We start from the raw sequence: 12,587 nt of genomic DNA, 5'->3' as shown, positions 1-12,587 counted from the left end.
CTCGCAAGTCTTGCATATCACGAGAAAGTTACCCGGAGTGGCCGTCTCCGCCGCTTCTCTCCACTCTCGCAACAGAAAAATTGTATATAAAAAAAAAAATCCTGGTCAGGAAGAGGCGCTCGAGGCCTTGTGCGGTTCACTCCCTCAACCCAACTACTGATGTAGACCATGTTACAACCCTCAGAGGAACACTAGGTGTACCCTTCTAGCACTGATATATATATGTATGTATATATATATATATATATATATATATATATATATATATATATATATATATATATATATATATATACATACATACACGCAAGCAATTACCTGTAAAGTGAGGGGGAAGGGGTGAAGAGAAGATGTAGAAACATGTGTTAACGGTTATGATAAACAAATATTGTCATGATGGTGTGGAGAGCAAAGCTGGTGCACGAAGACTGGGGAGGGCGAGGGGCGCCCGCCGCAGTATTGTCATCCTGTGAAAGTTGAAGCACTAATCAGGCCGGATCTACCCCAACCTTGCTGGCTGCCCCGCTCATGGTACCTATTGTACACAGCTGGACGCACGAGTAGACGCCTTCTGACGCCTCTTAGCAGGCCGAGTAGACGCCTCTTAGCAGGCCGAGTAGACGCCTCTTAGCAGGCCGAGAGCCTTCCCTTCCCATAGTTCACGGCAAGCCTTAACCCTATTAGTTTCCCTGGAACACGGTTGTTGTTGTTGTTGTAGATTGTGCTACTAGGAACAAAAAGTTGCAAGTAGCACGGGCTATGGTGAGCCCGTAGTGGACTTACCTGGTACAGGAGCGGGGCTGTAATTCTGATGATGGGACACGGCCGCCTATTGGTTTTATTCTCAGGTTCCCAATTACCACTGGGTGAACAGTGGCTAAGTTATGGATTGGTTCCCATTCAATCCTCCTCGGGCTTTTGTCACAAAGCGAGTGTGTGTATCATGTATTCACCTAGTTGTATTCACCTAGTTGTGTTTGCGGGGGTTGAGCTTTGCTCTTTCGGCTCGCCTCTCAACTGTCAATCAACTGTTTACTAACGACTTTTTTTTCCCTGCCTCAGGCAGGTTCCCCTGCCTCACCAGTATAGTGTGGTGGCAGCACCACCCCGGCCCCTCTATAGTGTGGTGGTAGCACCACCCCGGCCCCTCTATAGTGTGGTGGCAGCACCACCCCGGCCCCTCTATAGTGTGGTGGCAGCACCACCCCGGCCCCTCTATAGTGTGGTGGCAGCACCACCCCGGCCCCTCTATAGTGTGGTGGCAGCACCACCCCGGCCCCTCTATAGTGTGGTGGCAGCACCACCCCGGCCCCTCTATAGTGTGGTGGCAGCACCAGCATCACCCCGGCCCCTCTATAGTGTGGTGGCAGCACCACCCCGGCCCCTCTATAGTGTGGTGGCAGCACCACCCCGGCCCCTCTATAGTGTGGTGGCAGCACCACCCCGGCCCCTCTATAGTGTGGTGGCAGCACCACCCCGACCCCTCTATAGTGTGGTGGCAGCACCACCCCGGCCCCTCTATAGTGTGGTGGCAGCACCACCCCGGCCCCTCTATAGTGTGGTGGCAGCACCACCCCGGCCCCTCTATAGTGTGGTGGCAGCACCACCCCGGCCCCTCTATAGTGTGGTGGCAGCACCAGCATCACCCCGGCCCCTCTATAGTGTGGTGGCAGCACCACCCCGGCCCCTCTATAGTGTGGTGGCAGCACCACCCCGGCCCCTCTATAGTGTGGTGGCAGCACCACCCTGGCCCCTCTATAGTGTGGTGGCAGCACCACCCCGGCCCCTCTATAGTGTGGTGGCAGCACCAGCACCCCCCCCCCCCCCCCCCCCGGCCCCACCTGTCTGCCAGTAACAATGTGACATATACAACTTGCCCAGATTAGTCTTCTACTGTCTAGTAAACACCAGCAACTTGTTGGGACTACCAACGATGCTGCCAGATATCACTAATTATAATGTGTGGTGACGCAGGTGATGCCTAGTGGCGGAGGGTGGTGGTGGTGGTGGTGGTGGTGGTGGTGGAGGTGGTGGAGGTGGTGATGATGGTGGTGATGGTGGTGGTGGTGGTGGTGGTGGTGATAGCACTTGTGGCGACAGTGATGGCGTGAGGGATGAAGGTGATGGTTAGGATGGTGCTGGTAGGGCCACAGCTGTGTTGCATCATAGTTAATTTGCTATGGAGAAGAAAGCGTGGGGTTGAGGCAGGAGCCCCGAGGCCCCGGCAGTGCTATGAGGCCCGAGTGCTCACCACTTCTCCGCTGCTTCATTATTAACTTATATAAGGCTCAGCTTTTTGTCCCAATTTTCCACCTTCTCGGTGTTTAAAACTTACTTTTACTGGACGCAGGAATAAAATGCAGTTGTATCCTTTAAGTTTATTCATAATCGTTCCAACTTACTTTACTTTTTGTATATTTTTTACAAACTGTATTATGGATAAAACTCAAGTCGAGTCAGCAGGTCAGAAGTGGAGGCGGCATTAGAGCGGCTTGGAAGAGGGCCAGAGAGTTGAGTGTCCCCGGCGTTGGCCAAGATAGTTCCTGTTGTTCGAACACGAAACCTGTGCGTAGACTTATCCAGGTCATCCCAATCCAACTACTGACCTTTCCTTGGATGTAACAGTTGTCTAACTCCTGTTTGTTTATGTAACTGCTAGAACAGTAGGTAGCAGGTAGCGTGCAGGTAGCAGGCCGGGTTCACAGACAAGGGAGCAGACGGGGAGATTGGTGAACGGGCTGAGACACTACACAACTCCAAACTGATGTACATCAGGTCTTTCAATGACGCACAGAAAACAAAATAATATTCAATGAAGAAAGTTTCAGCTCCTCCGTTGGAGCAAGAACGAAAATGTCAAAACGAAAGCACATAAAAAGCAGCCAAATTACTGTAAAATCATGTCGGAAGAACTTACTTTTGCCAACACAATAAAATAACTTACAACTGCAAGAATAATGACACACTGGATAACAAAAACGTTTTAAATATAAAATGCCACAACTAATTGTGGTAATTTTTAAGATACTTGTGTTCTCTACAGGTTGAGCACTTAAGAATATTGTTGCACACTAACTGGTCATTCAAAGCCGGAGAAGTTGTTGACCTGGATAAAGTGCAATAATATTTACTGTACGAATCTATTCAGTAATACATCCAAACTACCGGGACCACTTAAAAAGTATCAATCTGCATTCTCTAGATCGCAGGCGAGTGCACATATACATAATTTTCACGGACAATATTAGAGGGACTGATTCTAAATTTGCACATGGAAATAACTCCGTTGAAAAGCAGAGGTGCAATGGGTACGCCGAGAGACAATTGTATCAACATTAAGGGTCCAAGACTTTATGTTACACTCCCCCTTATAAGTACAGGCATAACTAACCAACCTCTCGCAAAGTTCAGAAGAAATTTTTGATAAACACCTCCAAAGGCTGAGAAAATCTTCAGATCTGGACGGTGGAATCGAACCACGTTCTTGGTCATCTCAGACGCACGCCTTACCCATGGACCACGATATACTTCAGGTTATAGAGGCAGACGCCCGCCCCGACCCAATACCTGCACCGGAGTGTATGGTGGTGTAGTTAGTGCAAGTGATGACTACTTGCTCGGTGCCTCTAGACTTCTAGTGGGTCTGGGCGGACTTCAGGTTATGTAACCTTCAGCATATTGTGGTCCATGGTTTGAGGCGCGAGCCTTACCATGGATGGTTGCCCCCATCCTGGGAGGAAGCCCAGGATGCTTGTTCGATCCGCCACCTGCTCCAAAGATTTATTCGTAGATATATCAGTCAGTGTCATTTCTCTGTCTACCTCCAAAGGATAACTGATCAACCAGGTATTGATTCATCCGTCAGATAGCGAACAGCGGCGTCTAACAACCTATTGGATGAGCAGACCACCAACCAGGAAGCTTGATCAGAGATCGCGCCGCGGGGACGTTGGAAGCTTGATCAGAGATCGCGCCGCGGGGACGTTGTTCCTTGGAACTAGCAACCATCACAAGGTATGGTCCACAAGACTGTAGGCAGGCAAGGAAGCTGGGTGGCTGGCCGCCTGCCTCGCAAAAAGGCAGAGAGAGAGAGAGTGGGAGGAAAGTCTAGTGAGTTGCAAGGCTGGAAGAAGGAAGACTGGACGCTTGGGGCAGTGAAGGTGCTGCTCCTCCCCCCCCTCCCCTGCCCCAGTTGACATTTACCTCGCCCCACTCTCACTAGCGTCACCACCCCCCCCCCCACCACCACCTCCACTATCCCAAGACCTCTACCACCATCCATGATAACTCTACCCCATCTACCCATCACTGTAGTCCGCCAGTTCATCTGTCACTAGGCGCGGCCGCAGGTCAGTCCGGTTGTTGACATCCGGCCTGCAGTTCACCTCCGCGCCTGACCTGCATACTGGTCACTGAGACTCGGGTGTGAGCGGACTCCTGTGTTTTCCTCTCAAAATACTTTCTAATCTCGAACTCTGCTGCGTCATCAGAAATGTCATCCACCAGAAGCATCCAATTATGCCAGCATAAAGTGACCACTTCCCTCCCTCCCCTATCCAACAGTCAGCCCTCCCTCCCTTCCTCCCTCCACTATCCTTCAGTGACCCCTTCATCCCTGTCTTCCCTATCCTACAGTGACCCCTCCACACTACCCATTCACAGGACCACTCATCTTATACACAAGACCACTGACCATACACTGGCCCTCTCAAAATACACAAGACCACTCACCATAAGCAGGACCCCTCACCATACACAAGACCACTTACCATACACAGGACTTCCCACCATACACAGGACCTCTCATGGTCATGGACGACTACTGCTCAAGTATAGTGGTCATGGACGACTACTGCTCAAGTATAGTGGTCCTGGACGACTACTGCTCAAGTATAGTGGTCATGGACGACTACTGCTCAAGTATAGTGGTCATGGACGACTACTGCTCAAGTATAGTGGTCATGGACGACTACTGCTCAAGTATAGTGGTCATGGACGACTACTGCTCAAGTATAGTAGTCATGGACGACTACTGCTCAAGTATAGTGGTCCTGGACGACTACTGCTCAAGTATAGTAGTCATGGACGACTACTGCTCAAGTATAGTGGTCCTGGACGACTACTGCTCAAGTATAGTAGTCATGGACGACTACTGCTCAAGTATAGTGGTCATGGACGACTACTGCCTCAAGTAGTGGTCATGGGACGATTCCTCTGGGCCCCATAATACATGTAATGTTTTCAAAGACAAATATTCAGCGTTGTACAACAGTGCTATACACCGAACAGATGAGACTGAAACTGACTTAACTACAGCTGTAAGCGACACCTGCATACCCAGGCCCCTAATGTTAAACACCTGCACGCTGTAATCCATTTAATGGTTTAGAAAGCCACATATTCATCTACAATATATGCACCTCTGTACTTGTTCCTATTCCAAAGAACTTCCGAGCTTCTATGTCTTGCTCTGGTAACTACAGAGCTATTGCCCTAAACACACTATTAAACAAAGTATCTTGAAAAATTGCAGAACGAAGACTTGAGGATTATACTTGGGTGCCCTCGTACCACAAAGATACTTAATATGAGAAGGGAACTTAATATTCCAAGCGTCATTGATAGTGTTACTGAAATTAACTGTTAAATTGGTATGAAAATGCTTAGAATAGCTCATCTTAACCCTTTCACAGAAACCCTCCAGAATTTCTTTCTTGAAGGTCAACATTGTTCAAAATAGATAAGTAAAACTGAACTCATAATGTATCAGATATATAATATGTACCAAGAGAGACAATAACGGTACTTTTCTGCACCGTGGAAGATTATATCGTTTCCAATTTTAATCTCCCCTTTCCACCCAAGAAACAAATTAGAGATCCGCCCAAGCTTCGTCTTGAGGCAAAGCTCAACGTCTTAAGACATATTGATGCTCTGTCCACATAGCATTCTGTCTCTTAAACCATATACACTGATGGTTCCCTACACCGTCCCACGGGTGCAGCTAAAGTGCAGTTGTCCTGGCAATGGGCGATGGCTTATATTTCGATGGCTGCTGATGTAGACATGACCAAATGTCAACTGTCAACAAAATTATTCGCACACCCTCCGTCACTATGTGATGGAGTGAGAAAATATTCGTGAATTCAGAGACAATTCTATAACAAATGTTCAAAAGATGTGTAAATATTTCATGCAAGATTATCTGTTAACAAATTTTAGCCAAATATCCCCAGTTTGCTAACTGTAGGTAGTAACAGTGATTGTAACCTATCCACCTCTGCCACTGGATGGGGGGCGGTGTGCAGGACAAACATATCAATTGTGACACTAGCTCTCCACATATGTCAGTTGCTTAATTTAGAAACTTTACTTGTGGTCGGTCTCAAGCCCAGTGTCAATGTGACGATGTGCATTGAATTTTGTAACTTGTTCATCAAGACTGTAACTTGCTTAGCTAAAGGTATATTGGAATTCAGTCCCTGAGCCCATTATGTCCCTCTGTAACCCTTTCCACTACCACCCATAGGATGGGTATGGGGTGCATAATAAATGAACTAAACTAGACTAACGTCGTCAAGGTTGAACCAGGAGTCCTTTATTCACATTCCAGGAACATATGCTTTAAATATTTAGTAAAGTTAGCCCTAAAAATATACTGTGGGAACAATTCTTTCTATTAAAGTGCTTTAAAAAGTGTGTCGCTTTTCAAGGGAAACTCACATAAAACTTAAACATATATTTGCAAACATGAGCTCTACTGGAACATAATTACTAATAATCTGTTGTGTCGGGGGGACAGACACCCAAAGTATATATATATATATATATATATATATATATATATATATATATATATATATATGTGTCAGACCACGAAGGAATCCTTGAAACAGGAATTTCCTTAAGTATTTTCGTATTTAATAATGCATCTTCAGAAGGGTGTATTCTGTAGATGTATTATTAAATAAACCCTTTATTTGGTCCCGAAGTATATATGCAAATGAAAACTCCCCACCCTAGAAGTGACTCGAACCCGGACCTCCAGGAGCACATTGCAACTGGTGTCACGGTGCCTTAATCCACTCTGCCATCAGTGACCGCACATAAGGAGGTGATAGCCGAAGCTATTTGACCCCCCCCCCCCGGCGGAACTTTGATGGTAATCTTCTGCATAGCTATTTTTGAGATATATACAAGAGTTGTTACATTCTTGTACAGCCACTAGTACGCGTAGCGTTTCGGGCAGGTCCCTGGAATACGATCCCCTGCCGCGAAGAATCGTTTTTTCATCCAAGTACACATTTTACTGTTGCGTTAAACAGAGGCTACAGTTAAGGAATTGCGCCCAGTAAATCCTCCCCGGCCAGGATACGAACCCATGACTTAGCGCTCGCGGAACGCCAGGCGAGTGTCTTACCACTACACCACAGAGACTGTTAAATTTGATTTGACTGATTTCGTCAAATCACTTCATTTTAGTGGGGTCACGTGAGCAACAGAAAAACACGTTTCTGTTTCAGAGTATCGTTGTTTCCTTCAGCTGCTGCAGACACTGGCAAGGAGGCATTTGAGCGGAATTCTGTGTTGAGTTTCACTTACGAGATGGACAATAATGGGAAGCTGCCCTTTCTGCATGTAACAGTCACGGAAAGGAGCGGAGGCTTCCACACTGCAGTCTATACTAAGGAAGCAAACATAGGAATGTGCCTCAATGCCAATAGTGACTGCCCAGACAGGTACAAGAGGAGTGTTGTCAATGCTTACGTCGACTGTGCTCTCAGCCACAGCTCAGGATGGAAGCAAGTCGATGAAGAACTCTGTAGAGTAAGGCAGGTCCTAGTCAACAATGGCTTCTCTAACGGTTTCGTTGAAGACATCATAAAAAGAAAGGTGAAGCACCATGCAACCTCTGAAGAGTCAACCAACACAACACTTGTTCCCCCAATTAGACTATTTTACAGGAACTTCTTTACGACGGCTCATAAAACGGAGGGAAGGATCCTGAAAGGTATTGTTGATAGGAACGTTATCCCTACAGACAAAAATCAGAAAATACAATTGACAATTTATTATAAAACCAAAAAACGGCCAATGAACTCATGAAAAACTCCCCAGACAACAAGCAGAACGCCTTGAAGGAAACCAACGTCATCTATGCCTTTAAATGCCCACTTGGGGACTGTAAGCCCCAAAGAACTCAGTATATAGGCAAGCCAACAACGTCTCTTTCCAGGCGACTAACAATGCATAAACAACCGGGGTTCTATCAAGGAAGATATAATCTCTTCTCACAACCAAATCATCACCAGAGAAATCTTAACAAACAACACAGAAATCATCGATAGGTACAGCGATAGCAGGCGGCTCGACATCAGCGAGGCACTACACATCAAAAAGTCAACACCAGCAATCAACAGCCAATTAATGCACAACTATATTCTACCCACTTCAAGGCACCGTATGGGCCAATGGGCCCTCTGCAGTTACTTCCATTCTCATTTTCCCACCTCACCCAAAACCAATAAAAAGCAATAGTTATGTCAAATGTTCACGGCACCGCTCCTGTGCCAGGTAAGTCCACTAGGGGCTCACCATAGCCCGTGCTATTTGTCCCGCTCCTGTGCCAGGTAAGTTACAGGCTCACCATAGCCCGTGCTACTTGGAACCTGTTCCGAGTAGTTGAATCTATAACAACAACAACGTCAAATGTTCTTACGGGCTCACAATAGCCCGTGCTACTTGGAACCTGTTCCAAGTAGCTGAATCTATAACAAGAACAACAACGTCAAATGTTTCATATACAGTGTATCAAGTGTATCATAAGTGTAGTGTTAAGTGTAAACAAGTCTTTGAGAATGTAAGAAGTCCTGACGAAACGCTTCTAGGCGTCAGATTATTAATAAAAATGAATTTTGGAGACTTGATATTTTCATTACCACCGACAGTAAAGAAAAACCTAAGAAATATTGAGAAAATTCGTGTTAGAATTATTAATCTTACCTTTTCGGTAAGATTATATATATATATATATATATATATATATATATATATATATATATATATATATATTTTATATATATATATATATATATATATATATATATATATATATATATATATATATATATATATTCTTTTCCTTTCCCAAGTTACACTATGCACTTGACCATAAAGTGGTAGTGGGCAGGCAGCAGCTTGGCCACGGCAGGTAGGAAGCAGCCCAGAGCGCTTGCGTGGCGGAGGGCCGATGTGACTGGTGGGATCATTGATTTCGGAGCAGTAGCGACCTTGCCTGTGTTAGCGGTGCCCCTCTGCACCATGTCCCGCCGCTCCCACACCCCATGGAAGACCTGTAAGTTTATCCTGCGGTAAGGTCTTCCACAGGTAGTTCTGGTTAGGCAGTGACAGCGTTGAGGGTGGCAGCGCCAGGCTGCCCGCGGCTGCAGGTGACGCCTTAACTCTGTCCGCAAGAACATAACGACGGTAGGGGGTTGCTCCGTCCGCTCCTGGCACACCTTACCACTCAGTTTTATGGTATATAGTGTATTTAGGTACTTGAATTGCCTGTAAATGTAGGGATAATAAAAAGTACGATTTAGTTCGACGAGAATCATAATGGTGATTGACACCTGGGTCGCCTCATCCGCCGCGCAAGTCAACAAGGAGTGTTTGGATTTTGGTTAGGGGAGCCGCGGCCGTGATGCTGGCCAGCAGGGCTCTCAAGGAACACTTGGGGTTGTTGAACAACCACCAAACACAAGCCTCAAGATGGTCAGTAGCTGCCTTGCTATACTAAATACTCGTATAACAAGTGGTTGGTACATGAGTATTCTTACTTGTGGAATGCTTGCTGAAATAGGCGATGCTGATATTACAGTTACAGTCCCCCCCCCCCTAGAAGACAACCACCCTCACTTCTACTTACAACTGCATGGACATATATTGCTTCTACCCCATTTGTGTTCACTTTTCCTCTCCCTCTGAAGATGCTTTAGTGCACTTTAACAAAACGCTTTCATTGGTGATACGACATTTAATTATTCAACTTCTGAAACGAAGAACATTACAATATAGAGGGCTGACTTATGGAACAAAATACCTGGTTACAAAATAAACGTAGGATTGCTTGAAGCGAAACTTACATATTATATATTATATATATTTAATATATATATATTATTTATTATTTATTACTAGTAGTCTTTCTTGTAAACATATGTTGTTGAATATGAACGAAAGGGTAAGATTTCAAAATTTCAAATCAAAATTTCTTGTGGTTTTCTTCACTGTCGAGGGAAGTTGAAAATCAACTCTCCAAATTAATTTTCACATTTTATTATGCTCTGACATCTAAGGATGCATTTCGCAAGGTACTCCTTACATTTTCAAACACCAATTTAATTTAAGCAAAGGTTTATATTCTCTTTGGGTGAGTTGGTACAGGACGTGAGTGAAGTGAACAAGTGGATGAATGGCATAACAATGGGTATTAATAGGGTATTACATACATCAACTTAAGCAGCTTATGTTTTTGCTGCATCTGTCTCTGTGTTGGCTAAGTACCATGGCAGCCAGGAGCACAAATATCTACGCCCGTGTTGACCATCGAGCGCTGTCGGATCTTGGATAAAATAGTCTCATGACTACCAAGATTTTTGTACAGTCGTATTGTCTAGTGGTTAAGGTAGGGGTGATCCTGGACCGCATGGGTTCGAATCCTGGCAGGATCAATTAAGAGTTCTTAGTGATCTATGGCTTGCGTGTTCCTGCAGCTTTCTCATATTATATATATATAGAAACAGGAATTTCCTTACTTTCGTATTTAATAATACATCTCCAGAAAGATCATCAGATCATCTTCAGAAGCCTTCTGAAGATGTATTATTAAATACGAAAGTACTTAAGTTAATTCCTGTTTCAATTCTTCCTTCGTTGTCTGACACTCACATTTTTCATCACGTGTTAATTTTCGTGATTTACACACACTTATATATATATATATATATTATATATATATATATATATATATATATATATATATATATATATATATATATATATATATATATATATATATCTATATATATATATATATATATATATATATATAATATATATATGTAAATATATATATATGTAAATATATATATATATATATATATATATATATATATATATATATATATATATTTACACAAATTTGTGTTAATTAATAAAACAGGAACAAGGTTATTTATAATTATGTAGCAGTAAGACTGTAAGGTGTAGTGATATAGCTTATAATGGCGCGGAGTCATAATAGTTCATATCCTCTGGTAACTCTACACACACACACAGAGAGAGAGAAGAGAGAGAGAGAGAGAGAGAGAGAGAGAGAGAGAGAGAGAGAGAGAGAGAGAGAGAGAGAGAGAGAGAGAGAGAGAGAGAGAGGGAGAGGGAGAGAGAGAGAGAGAGAGAGAGAAGAGAGAAGAGAGAGAGAGAGAGAGAGAGAGAGAGAGATAACATCCTTGCTATTGTGTATTGTTCCAGTTCCGGCGCTGCCTGCTCTAAGCGAGGATTCGAACCTGCGACCGGGAGCATCCCAGACGCTGCCTTAATCGACTGAGCTACGACATGGTAAAAGAGTTGAAACCGAAGTTCTACTGAACTTACTGGATCCCGCAGCCTCTCCGAGGCACAAACCAGGCTTTTACACAACTCCCCCCATGCACTCGAGCTAGCTTGTGTGTAATGATGTAAGGGCGAAGAGGGAGAACGGCCTATTGACATAGCTCGAGTGCATGGGGGGAGTTGTGTAAAAGCCTGGTTTGTGTCTCGGAGAGGCTGCAGGATCCAGTAAGTTCAGTAGAACTTCGGTTTCAACTCTTTTACCATGTCGTAGCTCAGTCGATTAAGGCAGCGTCTGGGATGCTCCCGGACGCAGGTTCGAATCCTCGTCACGGCCCTTGTGGATTTGTTCACTGGTTCACATACACAAGTGCTTTGCGTCCGTTCCCATCAAAGATTCCACTGAAAGTTATCACCAAGATATTCTAGCTGAGAATGTCCTGGTGAGGTCTGACTGTGACAGTCTTGTCAGTTGAATAAATAAATTGTGAGAGTAGCCACTAAATGTGTGGCCACGTCTGAGGTAGAAAATAATAATAATGAAAAAAAAACTACAAACTCCTTGAGTTTGGTAGAGGGAGACGAGAGTAGTGTTGTGGAGGAGGTGGTGGTTCATGTCGGGTTATCTGAGAGACGCGACGGTTGTCTAAGGAGAGACAGCCAGGGACAAGAACGAAAGACATTTAGGAGAGAGAAGGGAAAGAAAGGAGGCGAAAGAGTGATTGGAACTCGACAAACTCATCCCAGCGACCTTTACCTCAGATTCCGATCTAATCCCTAGTTTCGATCTTATCTAAGGTATTGATCATATCCAGAAGGTCGATGTTATCCACGTTGAGCAAAGATGACAACACCACCTCAAATTGTCCTTGTACTGTGTATATGAAATGACGTCACCGTGTCACTGTGAAGGGTCAGTCTGACAACATCTGAGATAAGCTTAATATTTCCTTGTGTCTGGCGCAGAAGAATGATCT

At 44.6% G+C, this 12,587-nt stretch overlaps 1 protein-coding gene across 2 annotated transcripts in view; it reads left to right on the top strand.

Annotated features, from left to right (window-relative positions):
- The first annotated feature begins 9,252 nt into the window (after window positions 1-9,252).
- The window catches only part of LOC123759891 (uncharacterized), a 28,799-nt gene continuing 25,464 nt past the window's right edge, over window positions 9,253-12,587 (top strand). For both annotated transcript variants that reach the window (XM_069325342.1, XM_069325344.1), the window contains exon 1: window positions 9,253-9,355. In XM_069325342.1, coding sequence (XP_069181443.1) covers window positions 9,322-9,355 — 34 coding nt within the window. In that variant the 5' untranslated portion in view covers window positions 9,253-9,321. The remainder of the gene's footprint in view (window positions 9,356-12,587) is intronic.

The sequence above is a fragment of the Procambarus clarkii genome, chromosome 16 (genome assembly GCF_040958095.1).
Source record: "Procambarus clarkii isolate CNS0578487 chromosome 16, FALCON_Pclarkii_2.0, whole genome shotgun sequence".
In the NCBI taxonomy this organism is placed as follows: domain Eukaryota; kingdom Metazoa; phylum Arthropoda; class Malacostraca; order Decapoda; family Cambaridae; genus Procambarus; species Procambarus clarkii.
This window is presented reverse-complemented; position numbering and strand designations above follow the sequence as displayed.